The sequence below is a fragment of the Sander lucioperca genome, chromosome 10, assembly GCF_008315115.2.
Source record: "Sander lucioperca isolate FBNREF2018 chromosome 10, SLUC_FBN_1.2, whole genome shotgun sequence".
Classification (NCBI taxonomy): domain Eukaryota; kingdom Metazoa; phylum Chordata; class Actinopteri; order Perciformes; family Percidae; genus Sander; species Sander lucioperca.
In genome coordinates, this window is record NC_050182.1 from 20,272,575 (window position 1) to 20,299,614 (window position 27,040).

Consider the following 27,040-nt stretch of genomic DNA (forward strand, 5'->3'; position numbering starts at 1 on the left):
GTACCAGTATAAGACCATCACCAGAATAAGATTTCATTAAGAAAGGAGGTCCATGTCCCCCCACCACACACACACACACACACACACACACACACACACACACACACACACACACACACACACACACACACACACACACACACACACACACACACACACACACACACACACACACACACACAGAAGAACGGGTGTCACCAGATTTCATTGGCTTGATTTGTTTTAGCCAATCAGAGCCACTGGAGAGACAGGGGAATGTTATTCTGTTTATTGAATTTATTTGTAATTTTATTCTGTTTTCGTGAACATTTTAAGGTGCATCAAATTATTACATTTGTGGACACCCTGTGTTATAGCCAAAGACAATGGTTTTCCTTATGACTTCTTTTATTTTCCTGTCTGTCCAGCATGAGCAGAGATGAGTGGCCTTGATTAGGAGCAGCAGAATGGCAGAGGCACAGTATTTAGAGGCCTAAGGCTGCTACAGTATTGAATGTCTGGTTTGGGACAGGCAGAAGCCTCACCACAGCTGTCTCCTTGCACTGCAGAATGAGTCCTTCATAGTGGCCAGAGTGCAAGCCCTGACCTGGCCTGGAGAGACACACAAGGCCACGCTTAACTTGGGCATCTGGGATTACTCATACTGTTGTGGCAGGGACTGATAATATCTCTTAAATGGTAACAGTAATTCAATTTAGATAAGGCTGATACTAACATTTTTTTTATCAAACTGGCAGCAACGGAGGCATACATTGAGACTTCAACGCAGGTAAATTGTATGTGTAAATTTACCATTACCATAGATGTTAATAAAAATATTAATAAAAATGCAACACATGTACTAACTTTGGGAACCTATATAAACATAAATAATCTGATGCATAATTATGTTTTGGTGTGACCATCTGTAAGAAGCAGAAAGCACCTGTAAAGCAGACATCAAAAGAAGTTAACGAATGAAGACAGAAACAACAATTATTACTCTCAATTTGCAACACAACATAAACACTAAATCTACAGTATATAAAACACACACATGCACAGGCTTATTACAGTTACTCTTGGATGCCAAATCATGCACAACACATGTATGGCAAAATGTTTAACACAATGGGAATGGTTCAACACCATCTGCAGCATATCCTTAACCCCACCCTCTCTTCATTACGACAGAATACTGGAAGTTGATTGAGAGAGGAGTAGGCCTACCAGTGAGTGTGTATGCATGTGCATGTGTTTTATGCATAGTTATCTTGTGTGTGTATGTCAGGTCTTTCTGTGTGTTCCCATGTAAAATAGCTCTTTGTAATCTCCCTCTCTGCTGTAAGAGTGACTAATACATATGGACCCCCCACAGCTCTTCATTTCTCCCATCAGCCCTCTCTTTTCTCTCTCTCTGCTCTCATCCAGTCATCCTTCGCTCCAAGCCATTTGCGAAACAGCTGGAAGACATCAGCTCCAATTTGTGTGAGCTGCTCCTTGGAGCGAATAAGGGTGAACTGTCACCAGCCGTCCTCTCTCGGGGGGCATCTCTGTGTTTCACAACAGTTCAAGGAGCACGGTTGCTAGGGGAGACCTGGCTAAAATAAGGAGAAGAAGAAGATCCCTAATTTCTAAACTTCCCACTGGATGGGAGACGCCCCTCCTACAGAGTTTCATACCCAATCACCCCATCATCTCCTTGCCTCTGTTTCTCTTTAATTCACCTCTGCTCCATGATTAGAGAGCCCCCAAACCTATGGGGTTCAACGCCCACCTATTTTGTATTCCTTGGGGACTCCTTTCCTGTCATTTTCCTTCCCTCCTCCACACATTTTTGTCCTCCTCCTATATTGATACAATCAGGGATTCAATTAAATATTCACCTCACATATTTGCCTGCCCTATCTAACTTTCCATTAATTTTCCAGCGGTGAGATAGCTAAGGCCAGATGAGACATTTTCTCTGTCAAGCGTGATTTAATCTGACCTACTGCACACAAATAACCTGGGCTGGGTGACAAAATACCTAACAATTATCTGCTCAGAATGATTAATTTGGACTCCAACCCCTGTGGGCTCTCTTGTATATGTGGATGATACAGAGTAAAGTGGGCCAGGAGCCCAGAGGTCCTCCACTGTGTCCTAAACAGCAATGACTATAACCTGGCCTGGATGATGGAGTGCTTCTGCCTGCCAGATCTTTGGTCGGTTAAAAGTGTGTTGAGACCATGTTGTTAAAAGCACATTAAACTGAAATAACCTAGAATAAGAAAAGTGACCCATTATCTACTTAGGAAGGCATAGAGGTCTACTAAAGAGATTAAGGTTGGCTCCGTCTCAGAAGCAATTGGACACACACCTGTGGAAAACAGAGCATGTGTGATATAACGACCCACGACACCTTTACGCTCTAAAACTGTCTAACCACTGACATTGTCCTGGCTTAAGTTGATACTCCATACTGTATGTAACACGTGGCCTGGATATAAATCAAGTGACTACAGCGAAACAGGGAGGTCTGCCCTGCTAGACAGTCAGGTTCAAAGGCAAGACCATCGCCTCACTCCCTCTCTGACCTGTACTCACCTACATCATACATCGGCTAAGGTGATTTTAAAATCTGGCAAATCAGAATCCCCATCTATTATCATATTAGTGGTGAGAGCATTGCTTGCTAATGATGGGGTTCAATACGGGCGCAGGGCCCAGGAAGGTCCATCTCCCTTTCACTGCCTGGCTGGATCAGAGAAGGAGGCACTTATAGGAACATATGTATTCAGGCACACAGATCTAAAAAAAACACACACAAACTATAAACACTATGGTCTGCTGGATGCAACATGCCGGAGTGTTATAGCTCGCTGTTTCATTATCTCCTCAGACTGAGACAGAGGGAATTGCCTCCTGCTAAGTGGTCTCTTCCCAACAGAACAAGACCCCAGGCGCTTATACAGAGCACACTTGGAACTGGTGACCCCATCGCAGAGGTATGTGATCAAGGCAAGGATATTTAAATTAGGCTACCCTTCAATTCATGTGACGAATGTGTAGGGCATGAAAAAAAATATGAATACATTTTTAGTTACAGCTTTAGTTTCACCATGCTGTGCTGCACTATGTGCTTTCATAATTTCAGAGCCCAGAGCTAATTTACCCCATTTTCAACTGGAACTTGACATGGGAAGAGATTACCATAAGGATGCAGTGGAACATTGCCCACTGGTTTTCCTCCCCAACAATGTGTTGTTTCTTTGAATTCATTCAGAAACCGCAGTCTAGAGAGAAAATGACTGACGTACGGACAAAACTCCTCTCCTGTGTGAGTCAGAGTTGGGCCGGCTCAGAGCACGTTCAACGTCTAGTCAGTTGGTCCATCTGTCTGTCCATCTGCCTGTTAGTCTGTGGTAACCACTATAACAACTGTCTGGAAAGACAATGACGCAGAGGTGATAATCCGAAAAATCACCCTTATGAGCAAAAGTGGGAACAGACAAAGTGTTAGTGGTAATGGTGGTGAAGTGTGTGTGCACGCAAGTGTGTGTTTAGACTCTGGGACTTTGGGAGCATACGTAAGTGTGTGGGTGCAGCAGGGTGACCCGGTGGATAGAGAGACTGTCCCTGAACTGGAGGGTCCCAGTTTTACCACTGCCTTCGCCAGTGCCATTTTATTTGGACATCAAATTGTCATCAAGGCCATTCCTGCTTGCTGACTTAAAGGCTACTAAAAATCCTGGATGCATATATGTGTTTACATGTGCGAGATGTACTCTACCTGCACCTGTGGTGGTCGATGTTGAAGCTGCCAACTTTACATTTGATCTTTGTATAAACATCCTGGACATCTACTGAGGCACTCAGGTCTTCTAGTTCACTGATGACACAGATCTCTAACAAAAACACAAAAAGAAGAAAAGAGTTTTTTACATTTTAAGATCGTGAATTGTGAAATTCACTTTCATGAAAATGAATCCCAGTGGAAAGACAGTCATTAGGCAACTTAATTGTGTATCGATCTTTAATTTACAACACTGTGCATGCTGGGACTTTCTCCCTCTGTTTTTGTTTAAGTATGCTGTATGGCCATCGTTGTACTTGGCAAACATGCAATACAGCTGAACTCAGACTTCAGTAGAGGAAGTTTAATCTGTGTGTGTGTGAATTTCATTTCTGTGGGCAAGGACCTGTACTGGAGCTAACCCTGTCCAGGTCTTGCCATTGGTCCTGATCCAACTGGTTAGTTCCTGCACAGAGGACACACAGTGTGTTTTTCAAAACCAATATACTGTAAGGCTGATTATGGCTAGAGCCTAGAGTATGTACACACATGCACACACAAAACAAATGTGAAAATCCATACACACTGCCTATCTGCCTAAGGAAGTCATAGTAAAATACGTGGGTAAGAAGGCAAACCATGAATAAGATATCCTCCCTGTGTATGCCTATGTGTGTTTACACAATACTGAATGTTCATATAGAATATGTATGTAGTCATGGAAATGTATGTGCATGTCTCACTGCACCTTGTGTGCAAGCAAACCCACCCAATTCAGGCAAAGTGAGTAAGCTTCATAGAAGGACTGATTGACTTTGTATTGAACCGAGCCTGTGAGCTTAACTGTTGGTTCTCTCTCATTGTTTCCACAGAGAAAGTCCCACAATCACAGGCTAGCTTGGGAAAATGGACTTCATGCATGTGAAACTATGGTTGTTGTTGTTGTACTGTTGCCTTGTGGTGATTCTGAGAAATGAAGAGCTTCCTAATGGCTTATTCAAATTGAAACACAAGGCATGTCAGCTTTATTGTGGATACTGAGTGGAAAGAACTCTCCCAAGTTGTTAGATACTCAGAAACACAGTCTCCGAACGTAGTGTTGATATTGATGTATGAGTTTACTAAACCCACCCTGTAAGAGTACTGGAAACCCTTAGTCCCATGGTTTTAAATGGTTCATCTTAACAGAAGGACAGTGTAGCACTGATGTGTGCCTTCAGCAGAGCCTCTGGAGACTCATGCTTGAATTTCTACCTCTAATCCTCCAACACATAATAGCATAACATCAGACCCGTTTTTCCATTTCTCTGGAGAGACAATAATCTTATTTCCTTTGCAGTTGAAAAACACATTACATCATAGCAGATTGTCTACAGTCTTATCTGTGGCTTACTTATCTCCAAGAATGTACTTGTGATATTAGGCATCTAATATATTGCATGCACACAATTCTTGTTTTCAATAACATGCTTAATGTTTTGCACACAGAAAAGTGGTAAGTTCATCTCGCAACTCAGATGGCAGATATTAAGCCCAAATCCAAAGTAATGCCTATTTAGGATGTCTCTAAGTCAAACCATCTCTGTGAGGTCCACCAAAACATTCCGTTTCCACAAGTAAAGACTTTAAGCTAGGTGATCTGCTTGGCAGATGCTAAATATTACAGCCACCAATTAAAGGTAAATCTAGCCTTTCATCGCCCCAGTAAATCTAAAGGGGACAAGAGGCGGTTCGCTTGGGATTCATCATCCATTTATTTATTTGTCTTCTCCCTCCTTCCCTCCAGCTGCTTTTCCCTTCCAAGTGCTCAAAACTTGAATGAGAAAAAAGATCACTTTAAGAGTTGATACAGCAAGACGATAAGAACTCCACTTTACATATGAGGGTTTTCTCTATTGTCTTACAACACAGATTAATCAGACCTCAAATTTAATAACAAAAAATAAGAGTATTGTTTATTCAGACACTCCTCATGTGATCTACCCAGGTCTTCTTCAATCATGCCATACTTCTGAGACTTACCAAATATCATGTGTTCAGAACAGCAAAAAACACTACTGTGGATTATCAATCAGTAGTGGAGAATAGAAAATGTACTGAAATTTGGTGTTTTTGAAAAAAAGAGCAGGGATGTTGGGGTACCTGTCTTTTTGGCAGTTGGGTCGGGAGCAAACAGTTTAACTGTGACCTTAGGTAACATCCACTGCATCCAAAGGCTGACCTTCCCGCTGGTGCCACCAATGCTGTTAGTTTTCTGCTCCAGAGTCACTGTGTCGGCAAACGGACTGTCGTCTCCAGCAGGCGCCGAGTCACCCTAGGGAGCCAAAACAGGATCTGTTCAATCAGGGCTGGTAAGATGGAAACAAGACATGATTTGAGGCCAAATGTGGCACTACTATATGAGCTAGATAACTGTAATTTATATAACATTTGAAAAACATCTCAACAAATCTACTAACTTGACGTGGAGAGACATGTCGTTTTCTTATCAATGTCAAAGCCATTAACAACTCACATTTTAGTTAGTAAGACTGTCAGTTAGGAGTTACAATAGTCAAACAGACAAAAATGACATTTTATGAAATGATGTGCACAAATACCAAATGTACCTTCAAATTCTGATGTTTGCACTGCAACTGTTAGTTTGTCTATCTGCTTGTGTGCGTGTCCAACCATGTGTTCAGTGAATGTGTATATGTTTGAAAGTGTTGTCGCTGTGCATGTAGCCATAGCAAAGCAAACACCAGCTTTAAAGCCTTTTGGTGTGTAGATGAGATCAGTGTCTGGTGAGCAGAACTCCACTCAGAGCTGAGCCATGTGGGGGGAAAAGGACCATTGTGTGGAGCTGTCACTGGTGTTAACCCCAAACTAAGCCACCAGCACCCACGTGGCGTGCTTTCACTCAAGTGCGCCAGGACACACACGTCTTGCAGCCTGGGAGAGAATGGGAAGTGAAGACCGGAGGTGGGGGCGGAGGGGTGAGGTGGGGAGGCAAGCAGGATGCGGCGGAGGAGGCTGCCTTCTGTGAGCTCTCATCTCATTACTGGGGGGTTTGGCAAGGCACTTAGGATGACAGCACTGGGGACATTTTTTATTTCTCTCCTGCTCTTCCTGGTAAATCTGTTTTCCAAACATGTATCTGCGTGGCTGACTCGGAGAGTGAAAATCCTTCAAACAAACAATATGGCAATTTGCAGCTCCACCATTTCACTTTTTCCACAGCTTCTCCCATCGCGGCGTGGTAATGACAGATTGTGTCATGGTTATCAAGGCTGGCTGTGGTTGGTGAGGAGATTATCAACCATCTCAATTAGAAAGCCCACAGCTGCTGGGCTGATTACAGTGTTTTAAAGAGCGTCCAGATGAGAAAACTATGTCACTGTTCTGTTCTGGGGGAGGGATGAGGGCCCCATTCTAATTTGCTAATTGAATTTAATTGCACAGTTGAGGGTGGCTGACAGCAGAGCTCAATAATGGATGACAATATCAATAAATTAAGGATTTTACGGAGTCAAAAATAAATTCAACATTGCAGTGTATATGGACCACTAGAAATGGATGAGAAGCATGTGCTCCATGCAAGCATTACCTCTCAGAAGTCAGAAAAGGAAAAATATCTATTTAGGCATTTACTTTAAGAACATGAGATTTTAAATCTATCCGATAAACAAATAGGGAATGCACCAGAAACACAAGCAAGGACTTGACCAGGCTGGTGGGCACTCAAAATATTGTATAGTTAAGCACCTTGTATTGCAATTTTGCACAAAGGGAGCTATATAAATAAAGACAGTTAAGTTTAAAGCTCTGCAGGCATGGGAATACAGTTCTATTCTAGATCAAATATACAGTCTATGTATAGTACAGTATATACCATTATATAAAGCTTCATAACCCACAAAATGATGAATTTAAATACTGAACACATGAACAAAAATACCACAAAAAAACCACACTGAATTACCTAATTCCCCCAGAACTAGCATTTACTCCAATCAAGTGTCGAGTAGTGTCATTAGGTGTTTCCACGGAAACAAACAGTCAAGGTGGGAGTGTGTGTGTGAGTGTGTGTCTATGTGTGTGTAATAACGGTGACTGGCAGTGAGTAATATGAGCCCAGTAGTAATGGTGTTCAGTCAGTCTTAATGAGAGATATTTTAGTGTCAACTGCCATTTGGGGACTAATTATTGTTGAGCTGGAGTCAAAACATGGGACTGTGTGTGTGTGTGTGTGTGTGTGTGTGTGTGTGTGTGTGTGTGCGTGTGTGGTTAGGACTGTTTAGTTTACAGTTCTGGCCGGTCGGTAGGATTAGACTCTGTAATGTCATGTGTGGAAACAGGAGCCAGCCGCTGGCGCTGTGGGAAGCTCAGACCACTGTGTACTGTAGCGTGGTTACACTGGTGCATCGGACACCCGACAGCTCCTTCTTCCCAGCCAGAATCGCCACTGTCACTTTAAAACTCTCAGTCTCGTACAAGCTGATTTTACCAAGGTCAGTAAGAAAGAGAAATTATCAACAGTCTGACACCTCTGCATTTCTTGGAATCACAAAAACATTTGGACTTTCAATTGAAGAATCTTGACAATTGTGAATGACTTCAAAAAATAGAAAACAAATAAAGCCCACAACTGTTGAGCTGTCAATTGTACAATTGTAGAAAAAAACAAAACTAAGACTTTCATATTTTAATGCATACCTGGAATTTGAGAAATCCAAAGTAAGAAAGAAAGCTGTGAGGAGAAGGCTGCTTTCAATTGAATGTCTCAAAAAAATCCTACAACTGTAATTATGCATTTTTAAGACAAATGACATAACATGAGACAAGACAAAGATGAGACAAAAAAGTAAAACAAACAACAACCTGCAAAACAAAAGCTAATATCACTAATAACTTCCAAAAAGCCAAAGTTCATGTTTTTTTTATAAGTGACAGAAAATTCCCTCCCCTACTTTTATCAAGTTAAGGCCTTGAAGAACAGATGTGGTGGTGTGTTGTTTGTAGAGGTGGGCTCTGCCACGTTCCTGAACTGCTGGATTGGGGCCCTATAGACACACACACACACACACACACACACACACACACACACACACACACACACACACACACATTCTAAGAGGGAGCTATTTTCCCACACCTCCACAAGCCAAGCTGTAAAGTATACAGTTTAATTCCTGGGCCCCTGTGCTATAAACGGGCTGAGGATCCGGGTTTATTTTCTTTGCAGAGTTTGTCTTTGCTCATCAGAGAGACCCAAACATTGGAAGACAACAGCAGGCTGGGAAGTCTCGAAGAAAGATGGAGAGAAGGGCATATTATGAAAGAAGAGTGGAAAGAGAGAATGGTTTAGGAACAGGTGAACGATGGAGAAAGGTTGGGAGGGAACAAAGGATGGGTTTAGTGATAGGAAGAAAATATTTTTTTAAAAGATAGTGCGAGAGAAGCAGGATAAGGCTGCAGACAGAGATGTAGTACGAGAAGGGAAGAAGGGGAAGTGGGAGAGAAGGAATAAAGCATGAATGGAGGGATGGATCACGGTGTATAAATACACAAGTAAAACACATATTGTATCTCAATAGCTGAGGGCGGAGAAATGGTTGGGAAGGGGCTATAGGGCAGGGCTTTTGGCCATGTGGTGTGGATGTAGTTGTACAACTGAGCAGGAGGGTGGGGAGTGGAGGGATGTTGGGGAGAGACTGCTGCCACTACTGCTGAGACTTATCAAAACAGCTCCTACATTCTTGCTCAATCACCCAGCCTCCCAGAGGACTAAACACTTCTACCAGTGTTTGTACTTAGGTAAACAGTGACAAGTGGGCTGTCAGGGGCCTCTGTGGCCTTGTTATAGACGCACTTTACCATAGGGCCTCCACTGCCATACTCAACTACTGCCACTTCTGTGGGTCCACAAATCACACAAGAACACACACACACACACACACACACACACGTTGATCGCACGAAAACAAATGCAGACACAGATGCATGTCGACATATGAAACACTTTTTTTCATGTGTATGTTCTCACACGGACACACTTTATTGCCTCTCAGGGCGGTATGATGCTTATGCTGTGATCCCAGGAGCCGCACATTGCTGACAGGGCCCTGGTGATCAAATAGCATTAAGTCCCGGGCTAGTTGCCAGTGCTTAACAACACAAACACTCATCAACACCATCATTTTTATGCATCTTATATTCCTCCTTTACACAAATATACACATACATGTCACACAAGGCCCTGGTGGCTAAGGCATCAAGGCCATGGACCCCCAGCTAGTCAATGTTGCTGCTACTGTACTAGACAAGGGAAAAAACTCCTGCCACACTGTCAAAGCCAAGGAAAAGCATCACCTAGAGACGAAAATAAAAATAACACTCAACATTTGTTGTTGCCCCCTAAAAAATCTGACTGTAAGTTTTCACTGGCCTTGCACATGCCTGCACGCACTGCTACACTTCATACTTCATTCTCTGGGTTTGATATTTTATCTGAGCAAAAAATGTAAATACAGGTTATTGTTTTCCCTAAATTAAGAGGCAGGTTTATACTCAATCAAGGCCCCAGCTTACACAAATCAAACAGAGCTCACAGCCTATCTGGAGTATCTGTTCTGGGTAAGAAAAAATAATGTTAGAAACACAAGCACTGATGAGATTTTTCCAGCTTTGACAATCCTTCCCAAACAAACAGATTTTTTTTTAGACAAATTCCATGTGTGACTCAACGACTCATAACAATAAAAAATATTATATTTTTTACATAAAATCCGAAATCAGCAGCAGAATTATGTATACAACAAAGACGTTATATAGCATGTGTTATTACATGACTCATAGCACCTTTGATTGAAAAGAAGGACTCATAGTCGGGTGTTGGCAGGGTGTAGTCATTAGGCCTCTTATTAATCAAGTAGCACCACATGCAAGGAGTGATGCCAGAAAAAAACAGACTGATAGACAAAAATGTTTAAAAGTGGCTGATACTGTGTTGTAGTGTGTAATATGGTAGAAGGAGCAATAGCAACAGTAAGCACATAGGTAGAAAAAACAAATACCTTCACAAATGAATGCATGAATGAATGAATGAATGAAATAGTAAACCATTTAACTGCAAGAGTAAAAAAGTTCTGCAACATGATGCATGGTGGCAGCGGCAAGTTTTTTTTCTGATTATGAGAAGAGGCTTGTCCATGTGAAAAAAGCAACTTAGATGTGCAGATTCATGAATCTCACAATTCATAAAAGCCTCATAAAAACACTGAACTGCCAAATTTGAATGTGTAGCTGGGTGAGAAAACAAACCTCAGTAGGTGAGCCAAAATCTGCAGATGGGCTGCAGGTGCTGGTGTCTGGTAGGGCAGTGCCAGCACTGCTGCGCACTGGGGATGACGGAGCAGCACCAGCAGGGGGTTCTGGGATGCTAGAGGTCTGACGCAGGATGCCATGCCTCTGGAGACGAGCCCATGTAGAGCTCCAGCTGAGGAGGAGCTCGTACGCTAGCTGAACCTGGAGAGTGACAGAAGCAGAGAAGAAAAGAAAAACAGAGAACTTTAAGTTGCCATGCTAAATATAGCACCTTGCACTCATTGGGATGAATTGAAATCTAATGTAAGGAAATACTATAATGAAGAATTCTTATGTCAATCTATTCCTTTCTTATCTGAGAACAGGTTCATGTAGAAACCTCTTTCTCAATATACACTCAGACGCTGCTTTGAATGCAAAACTTCCAATACATGAGGTCTACCGTGCCAATTGACTGCCTTAAAAGATAAACCTAACACACCACAAGTCGTCTTAATATTTGAAACCAGATTTAAATGTATTTTTGCCAAGGTCTGACTCAAACAGCTGCACTGGGGAGTTCTCATGTAGTTCTTACTTCTGAGTCCATTACCATGATTTGGCTTGGCAGCTTTGTAGTTATGTGACACTAAACCTAGTTAAAGTTGAGTGAGAAGGAAAGAAAGAGGGAGGAAATATTAGCCAGAAATGGACCACTATCCATTCCCATTTCTTTCCATCGCCAACTTAACACTCTTTTAGACTTTGTACTTGTCATTCAGAGAGGCCTCATTTCACGAAAATGATGTAAAATGTGTTCATGTTTCTATCCGATGGGTGATTATTTGCAAGGCACAGTATGCTCCTACACGTGCTTCAATGTACAAATTTGTTATCCATAACAACAAAACCCTCAAAGAAACACCCACAGAGGAAAGTTAAGTTGTGTCATCAATTTCCCCCGAAAAACTCACCACGGTTCGGAAAAACTGAAGGCTCAGCTTCAAGTGTTCTCAACTATTCATCATGTGTTCACATGAAAAGAGGCCTTAGCATTAAACAACAACAAAGCCAAAAACAAGAGTGGAAAACATGAGGGGAAGGCTGGGGAATGTGATGTGATGCTTTCAGTTATTCATGCATTCACTCAGTGTTCTTTAGAGGAGAGAGAGGGAAAGAAAGGGAGAAAAGCGAAAAGTCTTTCACGGTGAGCTAATTTCTGGATTTCAAATGCTTCGCTTCTGCAGCCAACTAACCCCCCAGCCCCCACCACTGAGGGTCCCTCAAACGTAAAGGTGCACAGACACATGATCGATCACACACACACACACACACACACACACACACACACACACACACACACACACACACACACACACACACACACACACACACACAATATAGCCCTCTCTACTCCAAACACATTTTTACTTGTTATTGCTCACTCACACACACATGCACGCCTGTTAGCACACACATTACAGGGAGGCCTTCCATAAATAAGCATATATCAAATGAAAAAGCAGCACAATACATTACAGCTGGGCCATTTCAAACATGTCCAGGAAGAGCTGCTAACGCCGATCCAGCAGCCGTCCAGGGACAGGGCCAACAGCTGTCTGCCATACCCAAACCAAACTGCACTGCCGTCAGGAGAGGAACGGCTCCACGCTCTCTTCTCTGAGAGTCTGGGGCCTGGAAGTCCAACCAAGCACAACAAGGCCTACTGCACTCAGCAGCAGATGTGGAGGAAGTAGAGAATGCCGAATAGAGGAGAGAACAGAAGGGGTGAGTACACTGAGGCGGCGTTACATGACCTCTGTTTTAGCAGGGTCTGGGGTTTGGCTCCTACTTTCATGATTGAGATTTTTAGTACATTTCTCTGTTACCTAATTCCTCTCATAGTTTGTCTTCATATTTCATTTTGTCCTTCTCACCATTCTTAATGCACTCTATCCTTCTTTTCCTTCATATCTGATCTTCCCTCTGCCATTTGCTCCATCTACATCCTGCTCATGATATCCCTGATTAATGGAACATTTGCACACACGCACACGCACGCACACACACACACACACACACACACACACACACACACACACACACACACACACACACACACAGTACATGAGCTCACAATACATATGCCACATTTCATGAATTGGAGAAGTGAGCAGAACATTTGGAGGGCTGGGTTCTCCAAAGACCTGTCATCTGCAGATCAGGAGGTCTGCTAGGCTGCAGTAGTACAAACTGGAGACTGAACAGAGGCTTCCACAGTCATTCATAAAAACACACAGATGAAAGACGGGAGAGCATGCAGATGGTGAGTGTTCCTTTATCTAAGCCTAGTTTATAGAAACTTCACAAAAGTGACATGTTGTTGGGTACATGTAGTAGCTGAGGGTGTACATGTGTACAGACGTATGAGTGTGTGTGTGTGTGTGTGTGTGTGTGTGTGTTTGTGCATGTGTTCATTGAAATGCTGTACAGTTATGTCTCAAAAGGTCAAAGCAAACGGTGGTGAGGTGTGTGTGTGTGTGTGTGTGTGTGTGTGTGTGTGTGTGTGTCTGCTGATTGCAAGGTGGTCCTGATGTGGTTTAAGTGCAGCTACTAACCCCATCCATCTGACACAAACATGAATCCTTCACACAGACACACAAACTTAGAGACAACACGTACTTATAACGTACAACGCGCGTATAAGCACACATTGCGTTTAAATGAAAAGAAGATGTTACATGTTGGAATCATGCATCAAAGTTGATTGTCCAGTGCTTGCTTCTTCATTTCTATGCATGCATTATGTGTGAGCATGCAACTGTGTCTCTGTATGGCCTAGTCCCTTTTTCTCTCACTCTCAACTATTTTACTACTGTTTATCCCTTTTTTTTTTACTCCTAATATTTTTCTCACCCTTTCAAAAGACACTTATCTCACTTCCTACTGTATCTTAGCTGCAGTTGCACCCCTAATATTTTCTGAGAATCTAAAATCCATTCAGACACGTGCCTTATTCCTGTATACAGTCACTTTCGCTGACTACACAAATAACAAAGATTTTACTGCTCTTAAACCATGATACCTGTAGCTACATTTAAACGTGTAAAATAAAGTAAAAAAAAAAAAAAAGAAAAAGGTAAAGATGAAAACAGTCCAAGGCTTGACGGTTTCACCCGTTTCCAAAAATACCTTTGTTTGTGCCATGAAGTAATCCACTGCGTATAATGGAAAATCTGATTTAGTGTCACAAAAATGTAGTTTAGATGCCAGGAGAAGTTAAGAGGCCAAAAGCTCTGGCTTTATTTGTTGACTTTAAAATGTATTAATGTCTCAAAGTGAGTGTGATAATAATTGTTTGATTTCCAAATCCTAGATGTAATTCTAGGACCCACGCTAATCCAGTTCCATACACCCATCACAGTGTTCCCATCTAACTGTCTTGGTGGTACTTATCGTGTTGCAACTGTATATCTGACATCCCCATATACATTCCCACAAATGGAAATGCTAATTAGAAAGAGGAGTAAGGAGTGTGAGGTCTCTTTTGTTCTAGAGAGGGTGGGGTTGCTCTCACAGCACTTCTCAAAGAGCTGCTACATTAGGGGTGTAAGAAAAAAATCGATACACTCATATTTTATTTAGCAATACTGTGTCGACTGTTCAAAAACGCAATATTGATTTACTTTTATACATTTTTTTTGTTTACGTGCAAAAATATTCATGTAAGACAGTGGTTCACGTTAATGTTGTGTTTAAACCCCCTACTGCTAGATGGCTATGCTGAGACGCACCACTAGTGTCCTCACCTAGCAGTGCTTTACAGTGCCTAGCAGTGCCTAGCAGTGCCTAACAGTACCTAACAGTGCCTAACAGTACCTAACAGTGCCTAACAGTGCCTAGCAGTGCCTAACAGTACCTAACAGTGCCTAACAGTACCTAACAGTGCCTAACAGTACCTAACAGTGCCTAACAGTACCTAACAGTGCCTAACAGTGCCTAACAATGCCTAACAGTACCTAACAGTGCCTAGCAGTGCCTAACAGTACCTAACAGTGCCTAACAGTGCCTAACAGTACCTAACAATGCCTAACAATGCCTAACAGTACCTAACAGTGCCTAGCAGTGCCTAACAGTACCTAACAGTGCCTAACAGTGCCTAACAGTACCTAACAATGCCTAACAATACCTAACAGTACCTAACAGTGCCTAGCAGTGCCTAACAGTACCTAACAGTACCTAACAGTGCCTGACTTTTTGCTAGAAGCTAACAACGTAGCTATGGCTGAACTTTGGCCTACTTTAGCATATAAACATTAGCTCACTAAGAACCTGGGAACCACAATCCCAAACTGGCAGTTTGATTTTCACTGTACTGAATTTTTACCTAAAGTAAACTTCTTTGACTTTTATGCACATCATGTCTTTTTTTAAATATTAGTTTTTCTAAAATTATACTTTAAAAAAAATCCCAATATATCGCCTTACGCACAATATCGAAATATATTGCAATATATTATGAATCGTGACCCATGTATTGTGATATGTATCGTATCGCCAGATTCTTGCCAATGCAGCCCTATGCTACATGACTTGAAATGGTACAGAATGAGCTTATAACCCCCCCCCTCCCCCCGAGTCAGAAATTCACACAGAAGAGTGAAAGAAAGAGAGAGGAGGTGAACAGATGGGAAGAGACAGAGCAGAGGGATAGAGAGAAGTTTTCATTGGACCCAAAAACTAATAATGACTCATCATATAATCGCAATAAGCCTTCCCAGCTTCTCTCCATTGAAAGCAGGAACGGAGAAGAATAAAAAGAAACTTTCCCTCGATAAACGAACAGCTCTCCTTATCCCTGGGAAGGTTTTCACCACTACCAGATTACGGCTTTTCATTTGTTTCTGGTACCAATTCCCCTCAACATCGCCATGGCTCATCACTGTGGTCAGAGACATTTAGCAGTATGACCACTCAAAAGGTCACCCCAATTAAGTGTTTATAGAGGAACCTAATTCAATACAGCTCATTCTATTGCGAAAAAACTAAACATGTGTAATTTTACATGTAGATGTGATTATTGTGCTGTAACAGCGCAATGAAACACAGAGACCTAACCGGGAGACAAACATGTTCCCTTTCCAATCTGTCCATATTCATCATGCTCACTAAAACATAATAACACACTGTAAAACAATGATGATGAGTCTTGCAATCCCCCACTCCCCCTTCACTCAGACCTCAAAATATTTGACCAAAGCAAACAAGGCAACACTCTCTTGTTTACGCTTCCATTCTCTTGGAAATTACACTAGGTAAGAAGATGAGGCAGTTTGTTTATTGGAGTCAATCTAGTATATAAGAGAATCATGCAGAGGAAGGATCGTCCTGCCAGGGTGCGTGTGTTCATATTTCAGGAAAGTTTACAAGGGGATGATTTGTATAAATATACATGTACATCTATTGACTACTTTATGAGATTCAGGACTGTCTGACTGACCTGAGGGTTGGAGCACTTGACGTGGACGGGCTGCAGATCAACATGGAGGCAGACCACAAAGGAGTGTCTTCCTTCAGAACAGCTCTGCAGCTTATGGGATGTGACGGCCAGTGTAGAGGTACAGCCCATAGGCTCTAACAGGCTCAGGCTTTGCTGCTGTCCCAGCAATGTGTACACGCTGAACTGACTCAGGCTTACTGTCCATGGGAAGGCATCACCTGGGGGCAGACATGAGGGGGAAAAAGAAGGATACATTTATAAAAAAAAAAAAAAAAAAAGTGTAGTAAAGGGATGAAACCGTAGGAGAAAGAGGATGGAAATTGCAGGGAGGATAAGGGAGATGTCATGTGAGAGGAGAGCAAAGAGGACTAGCCAAGTCATTGTGAAATTGAGAGGAAGACAAAGTGAGATGCAAGAAATGCAGACTAGATTTGGAAAAAGGACAAAAAAGTGCAATGGATTGAAATATCAGAAGGATAAGTCAGCAATACTCATTATCAAAAACACTATAAGAACTAGATTATTCTTCTTTATTCTTTTCTTTTTTAAATCAAAGCTTATTACTGAACATGGGATGAGAAAGCTTCATGGAAAACATTACAGATGCACTACAGAGTAGTATCCTGTCTCCAACATCCTACACCCAATAAGCAGGAAGAGGATCCCATCAAAACACACAGTCAAATTAGGGTAAATCTAAATCTTTGGGTCTGAGACAGGATGCCACACTGGGAGAGCTTAAGTTTGTTAGCTTGCCAACCCTGGTAGAACAATCGTACAGAGAATGGGAACTTGTTCACTAGCACAGGGCCATGAAGAGCACATTTCCCATGCACAGTGGGCAGGACGCTTTGATCCAGAGCATTGAAACTGAGAGATGAAGAGCTTTTTCAAAGGGTAGGAATGAATTACTGAAAGCAAGGGTTGTTAATTTTTACGGCAACATTGACAAGGCTGCTGATGTCACTGTTTTTGCTGTCGTTTTTCTTTCTCCTTCGTTTTTGAAAACTGTATGCCCAATGCTGATGTCATTGAAGAGTTGAGAGAGAAAAAAAGGAGGGTGGCCCCTTTTTTTCTTCTTCTTCCTCTAAAGAGAAAACACTGCTCACCCGTCTGAGTGTTGCTTATGTCAACTGGACCAGGTGTGCACACCACATGTGCAGATCTATCTCTCAAAGTCGCTCTACTTAAGTTTGTTTGTCTTTTGTCATGGTAAATGAGTAGTAGTGGGTCAAAGGTTTGCTCAGTGTTGAAAAGGCCATAACGATGATGAATTCACATTATGTAGCCTATTACTATTATGAAAGCATTCATTTCAAGTATTAATAAAAACAAATTCATGTGTAAATAGGTTAAGTAGATTTCTCCCACCCATTCAAATAGATTTTTCCAAGACTCACATTTTTATCACAATCATCGTTACATTTAGTTTTTACATTTAAACTTTTCAAATCAATCTTTTTTTTAACCAGGTCATTCGGAGTTGTCCCTGTGTATCTGGGTGTGTGTTCTTCTGCCAGCATTTGAATCATTCTAAATAAAGTTGAGATTTCAATAGATACAGTATGAAAACCTACCTTCCTCCAAGATGGGCTTGGACACCACAAAGGGGAGCTCCTGCAGCGGTTCCATGTACTTGTGCCCAGTACTGAGGATACTGATCTGTGGCAGGCAGACTACCAGAGTCCCCGGCATGGAGGCCTGGTTGTGGTACCAGCTACGGACGGTGCCGGGAATGTCACTGCAGATGATGGTGCTCGGGGAGGGGAGGCTGTCGTTAGGGAGGAACACACAACATGACTGCAGCTCCAACTGCAGAGGTGAGAGAAAAATAAAGGCCACATGAGGTCATGTTAATCAATTCAGTCACATGATCATTGAGCCCCAACCTGCCACGGCCTCCCTATATCATATTCAGTGAGCTCAGGGACACTGCTGTGTGCCAACATTAGAGGATTTGGACTGCAATGGAAAGGACATCAGAGAGAGTGTGTGCACAACGCTGGGTGTTGCTGGAAAAGACTGAACATGCTTAATAAACCTTTCCTTGATTTGAAAAATGGAAACAGTCAATCCCACATTTAGTCATGCATGTTGTTCTGCTTGAAGCCTATGATAAACAAAACTTTGCTATACTGTATATTATTATATTATAAGCCCACTACTGTATTATTATATAACTGTCCTGCTTTAGACAATTAGATTAGCCTTTAAAAGAGTTTTAAAAGTAGAATGCAAGACTTTGAATGCCCATTTAAAACCAATGTGAAATTCTATATCTAGGAAACAGAACACCTTTTACAACTTCAGGGACTTTTGACAGTTAAATCTTGAACTCAAATCACATTTAAAGTCTTTTTTGAAAGGGTTTGAGACCCCATTCCAGCTGCATTACGTCACACATATCTCTGGTCACCCAAAAAGTAAAATTTACAAGCCATTAGGTCAGTAACCAGTAGCAAGTAGCCAGTAAGTGTAAGAGTAGTGTCTTTTTCCATTACATGGGGGCTGCACTGATTTAAAAGACCAGTTAACAGAAAGGAGAGGAGTACAGGGTCCAGGGGGCAGACAGCAGGTGCTGCCACATACTGGCTGTGTGTGTGTGTGTGTGTGTGTGTGTGTGTGTGTATGTGTGTCAGTCAGAGATCTGCTCGGTTTAATGACAAGTAAGGCAGTTAAGCCCTGTTAAACTGTAATATTTTTAGTGTATACACACACAAATGCAAAGACACACTTCCTTTACTGAAATTTGCATATGCAGATTTGCGGCCTTCTGCTAATATCACACACACAAATGTTGGAACGCCTCTGACAAGGCTGTATATGGAGGCCAGTTCTCCAAGCTTTGATCTGTCAAGGGAGGGCAAGAAGGCAGAAACTGAGAAAAAGAGATGGAGAGAAAGAGAGATGGAGCGAAGGAGAGCAAGAGAAAAAGAGGGAGAGATATGGTTACACATTCATCTCACGCTGCTTCCTCTTTTGATTCCTCTTCAAAGGGGGGTTTGAAATCGGAACACTTTTGCACACTGACACATACTGTAAGGCTTTGGCCTTTTAAAGAGCCGGCACGCAGGAAGAAAATCCATTGACACTGGCTGGTCTACTGCAGATCTTAGCAGGGTTAAGCTGTAAAGCAGGCAGACACACGGAAACCGCTGGGTTTAACACTGTGACTCTGGTCTGCACCTTGAGCTCACCGCCTGAGGCTAATACCATCCTGCTGGACATCTTGGTTTAGTCACATTATTACACATTACTTCTTCTGATCCTCAACCATCAAAATATTTTTTTTTAACAATGGTACTAGCGGATTCTCAATAAATGGGCGTGTCAGTATTTATATATATTATATTATGTATTTATTGTAGGGCCTCATCTACCTAAACTAACACCAAATGTTTGTTTTTTAATATGTCAAAAAAATAAAAATGCTAATACCAAGTAACCAGAACCCAACAAGATGTCTTAATATTACTTAGTTTGCCTCAACAACCATCTAAAAAAAAAAAAACTAATTAATCAAATACTATTGACATGAAACTGAGAAAAACAAGCAATGTAAGAAGCTGTAACCAGCAAATGTTTGGTATTTTTGTTAACTTACTAACAAAAGGCATTATCAAAAGTGTCATTTAGGATTTGTCCATTAACTGACGAAGTTTGATTAATCATTTTAGGACTCATTTAATGCCGAACCAATGGTATGAAAAGGTATGCATGCAGATGTAAACTGTACCTCTGTGTATATGTGAAAGCTTAACCCTATTAATGCCAGAAATAAAGATACATAGTTCAACCATAACATAAAGAAAGTAATCTTATACTTAAACATTTGCCGTTTCAAATGGGTAATTTCAGAGCACAGCTATCCTACCATAAAGACCAATTGTAAATTACCAACTACAGGTACCACATTATTTGAGTTCCCATACCGTGTCTGATGGTTGACTAAATCTGTCACCATATATCAAACTTTGGGAGTAAAACTTTTATGCATAATCACAGGAAAATATCAAACACTAAAATAAATGCTCACATATGAAACTGGACCCTGGTAAAATCCTAGAGGAAAGTGGTCTGTCCGTGTTTGAGAAGACGCAGATGTAAGACTTTTTATTTCACCAGAACTTCCATTTTATATTAACATTTTTACAAGCACAATTAAATATGAAGTATATTTTGTTAATAACTATTCGGAAAGGGTGAGTTAATTGTGCGATATGATTTTTAGGTCAGCCAATTTATTTTGGAAAAGCTTATCAAACGAAAAAAGGGACTTTATCGGTATTGAGAGTAGGTTGTGCCACAAGAGGATGTATATCTTTCTTGGACTATAGCAGGGCAGATACAAATGGGCACTTACTGTAAAATCGCTGAGTGTGTGCAATAAAACATAATGTAATACCACTTAATGATATTTTCTTCAGACTTTATAATACTTTGCTGTTGTTCCCCATGGCAACACAAAACCAAAGATGATGTCAAGTGTATGGTAGCTACAGACTTGCCACATCACACAGTGAAATACTAACAATAATCAGATAACATCTCACAGATGACAACAGAGGAAAAAGTCCAACAATTGAATGGCATTCACTGGGCATAACGACAGCTGTTTCTAGATGTTTACACAAAGGCAAAAAGGCTCACAATCCTTCAAAGGGCCTAACTATGTAATGGAAAAGAAAAATGGCCTGTCAGTCCTAAATCTGGGTGATACAAAACTAATTTTTAGTCAGCCCCCCCTTCTCCTTTGGTGACAGCTAATAAAAGCCACAAAAACACAGAAACAAACATGTTGTAATTCACAATGGCAACAGTGCATGGGACCATCTGAGGGTGCGGGCGGCTTTACTTTCGAGTGAGGGAGTTGAGGTCTCCAGAGTAGATAAGAACAATAGTGACCTGGGTATGCACTAGGACCAGAGGCTGCAGCCGCTGCAGAACATCTGACTTCAAATCACACAACTGCTAGAAGACAAGGGAAATAATTATATATCAAACAGATGAGCTGTACATGTACTGTTAGTCAAATCTCTTGCCAGGGTCTGGATTAAATCGTGCTAAAGTCTGTGGGGCCACAGAGTCCATGAACAAATTACTTATTGTAATCCATACCTACTCCAGGAGGCAATATGGTTACTGGCTCCAGTTGTATCCAAGACAAATATGGTAAACAAGTAAGATCAAAATATAATGACAACTAGAAAGCACACAGAGAGAGCATGCCTTTGCCAAGGCTGCACAATGGTCTACATTTGTTATTTTAATAATAGAAAATGTTTAGGAATTTTAAATCTGCATCTGGATCTGGAGCAAAATACACACAATCATGGGATAAATGTGCCAGATTTTTTTTCAAGTGAGTTCAATAGTTCATGAGAAAATAGCAAAAATATAAAAAAAATGCCTGATCTTGCAATGTTGCGAAATCCTTTTAAAAAAGAAATTCTGGTTTAGAATTCTTTGTTCCATGAGCCATGGCATAACATTTTGTGAGTGGAAGAGGTACAGAGAGACACTAAACACCTCATCTTGGTGTATAGAACTTATTTCCTTTGGTATATCCAAAATGCATGCCATATAATGGTTTTCATTGTGCTAGGGCAATGAAAAGCTGGTGCTCCGTGAACACTGCATGAGAAAACAAGAATGTTCAATATGACTTCCACCCAAATGAATTCATATTCACTGACATGATGCCTTTGCCATGGAAACACTCTGCCTTCTCAGTCACAGCAACCACTGGGCATGTAAAGGCAGTATATCAAACCTTCATGCCGAACAATTTATGCTGAAATGTACCAGTCAAGCATATTGACAAAAAACTATAAATGCCAAGCCTTGGTTGTGCGGTTGTGTCACCCTTCTAGGAACGTGAACTAAGAACCCTCTGAGAATGGACTGGCTATACTCCACCCTTTTCTCTGGGCTGCCGCTAACATCAGGTCACCCTGGTTAACCTCGCAGGCCTCTCTAAGGCTCCCCCTCCGTGGTCTCATGTTTGAGCTGTGACTCTCACACGCACGCACGCAGAATGTCCCACATGCATCACTGCTTTGACCACTGCCCAAACCACTGACAGCTCTTCTCCCTGACCAATATGCCTCAATCCCAGCATCACCCTACTCTTCCATGCTGCTGTCCGTTTGTCCCTCTCACTGCTTTGGCCTGGCTGTGTCCCGGTCTCTCATCATGACCATGCATTGATTCAGGGTGGAAAGTCTGTGTAGAGATGTTGTGACCGGAGCAAGGGGAGAAAAGGAAACCCTAGAGGAGGGTTGAGAGGAGAGCTGGTGGGGGCAGAGGGGAATCCAGGGTTTTTGAATGGTTGCATACACAGCAAAACAGAAAAAGAAAAGTTCTCTGTACTAGCAGGTCAAAGTAGAACGTGTGAGTATGTGTGTGTTTCATGTCACAACTTCAGGTGTAAAAGTTCAGTTGAGGTTGTGCAGGGTCATGTTTGCTATTCCACACAATTGTGTTTAACAGCTCTGTAACAGGCCAATAAACACAGCACTGGAAGCAGTTATGCTGTGTGACAATGTCCCCCTACTGCGTGCTGCTGGGCATGCCAGGTGCGTGTGTGTGTGTGTGTGTGTGTGTGTGTATATGTGTGTGTATATGTGTGTGTGTGTATGTATGTATGTATGTATGTATGTATGTGTGTGTGCGTGGGCGTGCATGTGCGCACGTGAAAGAGAGAAAGCATACACAATGTCCTGTGACAGAACAGGAAACTGCCAGGTATGCCAGGTTGACCTAAAACTCAGTTCGTTCCGTCACATGCTTGGGAGACAAAGGGCAACATGTTATTGAACTTACAAACCACTCAGGAGGCTTGGCATACTATATTTAATTTTTACCCATAATAAGATGGTGAAAATGTATGTTCTGTTCGGGGAGGCCCATGGAAAGGCAGCTTTTCCAAGAGCAGCAAAAGGAAAATTCTTAAATGAATTTAAAAATAGGAATGGGCACAAATAATATTTGAAAGCCAGAAGTATAATTGCAGTGTGGAATATCTGTTACACACTGTTACCCTCTGAGGGGTTCAGGGTAATGTGGAATAAAACTGCAGCAAAAAATGACAGATAAATAGCCTCTGGAAATGACTCAGGTACAACAAATAATAAAGTAGTGCAGCACTAGTAAGCGTCTATGTGTGACCTAATTTTAACAATCTTGGGTTTTAATCATTTATTTCATGATTATGAGAGAGGTATCTGGAGCTCGACCATATTAAGAGGACTCTGGATTATCACAAAGATCATAAAGAAGTTGAAGCCTACTGTTAGAAATTTAAGAATGGCAGGTGTTTTCATACAGCATATATAGTCATATAGTCATTATATAGAAGGTTCAGTGGGGAAAAGAGAAGTCAAAGAGTCATAATTCTTCATTCCTTTTGTCCAATGACATCATGTCCTGTCAAAGTGAAATTAAATCTTTAAACATAACAAATGGAGTTAACCGTCAGCGGCCTGGGACTCCAGTTCAGTTACCCACTGCCTCTAATGACAGATTAATTCAGGAAAAAACACTGAGGGACAATGTGAGTGTGTGACTGTGTGTGTATTCAGGGCACGGTGTATCACTTGCAGCACCCTCTATTAATATACTTCAAAAACAGCGGAAACACTTTGCAATTTTGACCAGGAAATCTCCGTTAAAAAAAATAATATCGAAGCCAATCGACTCCTTATGAGGCTGCACGTGCCAGGCTTTAACTGTGAAAACATGCTCAAATGACATACACATTTACAAAAGCACATACACACATGTATCATATGTCTGCTTGCATGTTCACATACAGTACCTGAACACACACACACACACACACACACAGAATCACAGGTCGTATCACCCCTTGCAACTGCAGTTATTAGTCATTTGAAGAAGGGAAAAAAGCCCATTTGGATGAAAAAGTTAAAACAAATAAAAAATAAACCCCATGGCCTCAAGCCAAAACACCTGAATTAACATCTCCCGTCTTCTTTTTCTTCAAACAAGTGCTGCTCTGAGAGAGCCCCCCCATCTCTTTTTAATATCCTTGCAGAGACTTGGTGCTGTGCTTACCACTTCCTCTGAAGGATGGCACCTGCAACAGCAATGAACTCAGTTACAACACTGCTGAAGCTATAATTATATCCCTCTGTACTACTGCTGGGTGTTGAGTATGTCCAGTACACCAAGCTGTCTGCTGCATCCTTTCTCCTCCTCTTCTTATGTTGGGTGAAATCACCACAAAAGGCGTCCAATAGCTGGACTGATGAGAGACTACATTTCAATATGAGTGTAGCAAGGATACTACTATTTGGCATAGAATCACAGACAGAGCAAAGTGCTTATAGAGATGCATTTCACTGATTGCTGTCTTTCATCAGTACATCCCTGGTATGTGGAGAACATGTCTGTGTTATCTAGCTTGCTCATTTCGGAGATGAGAGTTATGACAGTACACAGCCATCGGGGGATAGCTGGAAATAATAGAGAATCTGTATATCATAAAATAATAGGCTAGTGCTCTTCAGTTGCATAAGTCTCAGTATGCACACTGACAGACCGGATTCAGTAAAAAACCCCACGGACCCAAAGAGTGAAAGTGCCAGTGGTTTTTGAGTGACAGCATGGTTATTTAGTAGGTGACCATTGCTTATCCTGAGACTTAGGCCTTGATCCCTTCCTCTTAGGTCTCTAAATGAACACGGATCTTCTTACACTTTGATCTACAATCACACAGCCTCTAATTCAATCTGGATTCTGGATCAGGAAGCCAGCATATGCTGTCAGGAGTAAATAAATACTACTAGAAAAGAAAAAAAAGCCTGAAACCTTAAAAAAAACTTCAAACATATCCATTTGGTACATAAGTACTTCGATTAAATGGTAAGATGCCTGAAGATGTTTTTTTTTTTTCTTTGTCTATTTCTTCCTTCTCATCCCTGCCTGGCGTCACATCACAGAGTTCTAAATATGGGATTGTTCCATTTTTTTTGTGGAAAGTTCTGCTCAGTTTTATTTTTGATCACTTCCCCGCTCCATCAGATAGTGTTCAGAATCCAGCCACATGTGTGGACCCTGTTTCAAATCTTTCAGTCTTAATACCCCCAAAAAGCATCCCTTACTTCCTCCTCTTGCGAGCAGTGTTGGGAGTCCATGATCTGTCTTGTGTATCATTTCTCCCTTGAGTCTTTATGAAGATGGTTTATCTGGTTCCAGCAGAGCAGGTTCTAATAGAGAGGAAGCTGAGGGCCAAACACACTCAGGCTTTAAAAGGCTGGGGCCATGTGGAAATGGCCTATATAACCACAGGAGGCTCTTAGGATACGCCGTGCCTCGCCAGTAAATGACAGAACAGTGAGTTAGATGCAGGACAGCCTGTCTACTCTGAAGAGTGACTTCAACTGAGAGTACATTATTCTCAGATCGTCATTCTTAGAAGTACAGTTAAAGGTTTCAGACATGAACTGACTTTGAAAGATCTGGAATTTTAGCTATAACTAAACAACACAAGACTTTACTCTCATTGCTTAAAATGGTAGAGGAGTGCTCTATTGTATGAATGGGCTGGAGCGCTTCACACCGTATCTGAATGAGTGTGAGCTTGTGCTATATGAACTATCTTTCTCCTGTGTAAAGTGCTGTTTATTAAACTACAAATATTTATAAGTTATCTCTTAACGAATCTATCCTGAGCCCATGAACTCTTATTTGACAAAGATATAATGCTCTGTGCCTACTCTTCCTGAAAAATATTTTTAGTAGGACAGGTGTAGAGGTCGACCGATAGTGGATTTTACCGATACCGATAGCTAGGTTGGGCCGTATTTGCCGATAACCGATTAATCGACCGATAGTATTTATAACTTATACAGTTGACAAAATACATACATTGTTTCAAAAAAAGTCCAGACACTTTTGCCAATAATCAAAATAATAATGTCATATTTATTGATATTACACCCACAGCAATGCTACACAAGCATGTGTGTTGTCTAAAATAGTTCTCCTACATATTTGGAGTCATCCAGTGCAAAAATAAACATAATGAGTATTATAATTCATATAAAGGACAAACAATCTCAAAACAGTGACGCCATTCTTCTCTGTAGAACGGTTTAGAACGGTAACAGACGAGCTCTGACCTGGAGGGATCTATCTTTCCCACTTTATACTATATATATATTTGTTCTCGCTTGGATGCCCATATAAGGCGTAATGTGTGACGGACCTGCCTTCCCATTGGTTGAAAACATAAACAAAGGCATCATGGGAGATCCCCTTGTCGGTAGCACCTACTGTCTATGGGTAGCACGGAGTTAGCGGCAGAAATAACTTAAAACGTGATGAATTATGGACATCAAGTGGATAAATCTGGGATGTAACAGTTTGGATTTAATGCTCAACAACCCCGAAAAAAGGCCCAAGTTCCAGGCTGGATAGAAAATCACCTGTAAAGGCTAGAAAGACACCAAAGACACCCCCGTGACAGC

At 41.5% G+C, this 27,040-nt stretch overlaps 1 protein-coding gene across 2 annotated transcripts in view; it reads right to left on the reverse strand.

Annotated features, from left to right (window-relative positions):
• Positions 1-27,040, reverse strand: part of LOC116066562 (vacuolar protein sorting-associated protein 13B) — a 353,457-nt gene that overhangs the window by 156,933 nt on the left and 169,484 nt on the right. The window contains exons 23-28 of one of the 2 annotated variants that reach the window (XM_031322689.2): positions 18,122-18,356; positions 16,545-16,762; positions 11,063-11,266; positions 5,900-6,071; positions 3,755-3,869; positions 525-591 (exon numbers count right to left, since the gene is read on the reverse strand). In XM_031322689.2, coding sequence (XP_031178549.1) covers positions 525-591; positions 3,755-3,869; positions 5,900-6,071; positions 11,063-11,266; positions 16,545-16,762; positions 18,122-18,356 — 1,011 coding nt within the window. The remainder of the gene's footprint in view (positions 1-524; positions 592-3,754; positions 3,870-5,899; positions 6,072-11,062; positions 11,267-16,544; positions 16,763-18,121; positions 18,357-27,040) is intronic. The other variant, XM_031322688.2, reaches the window with a different exon arrangement.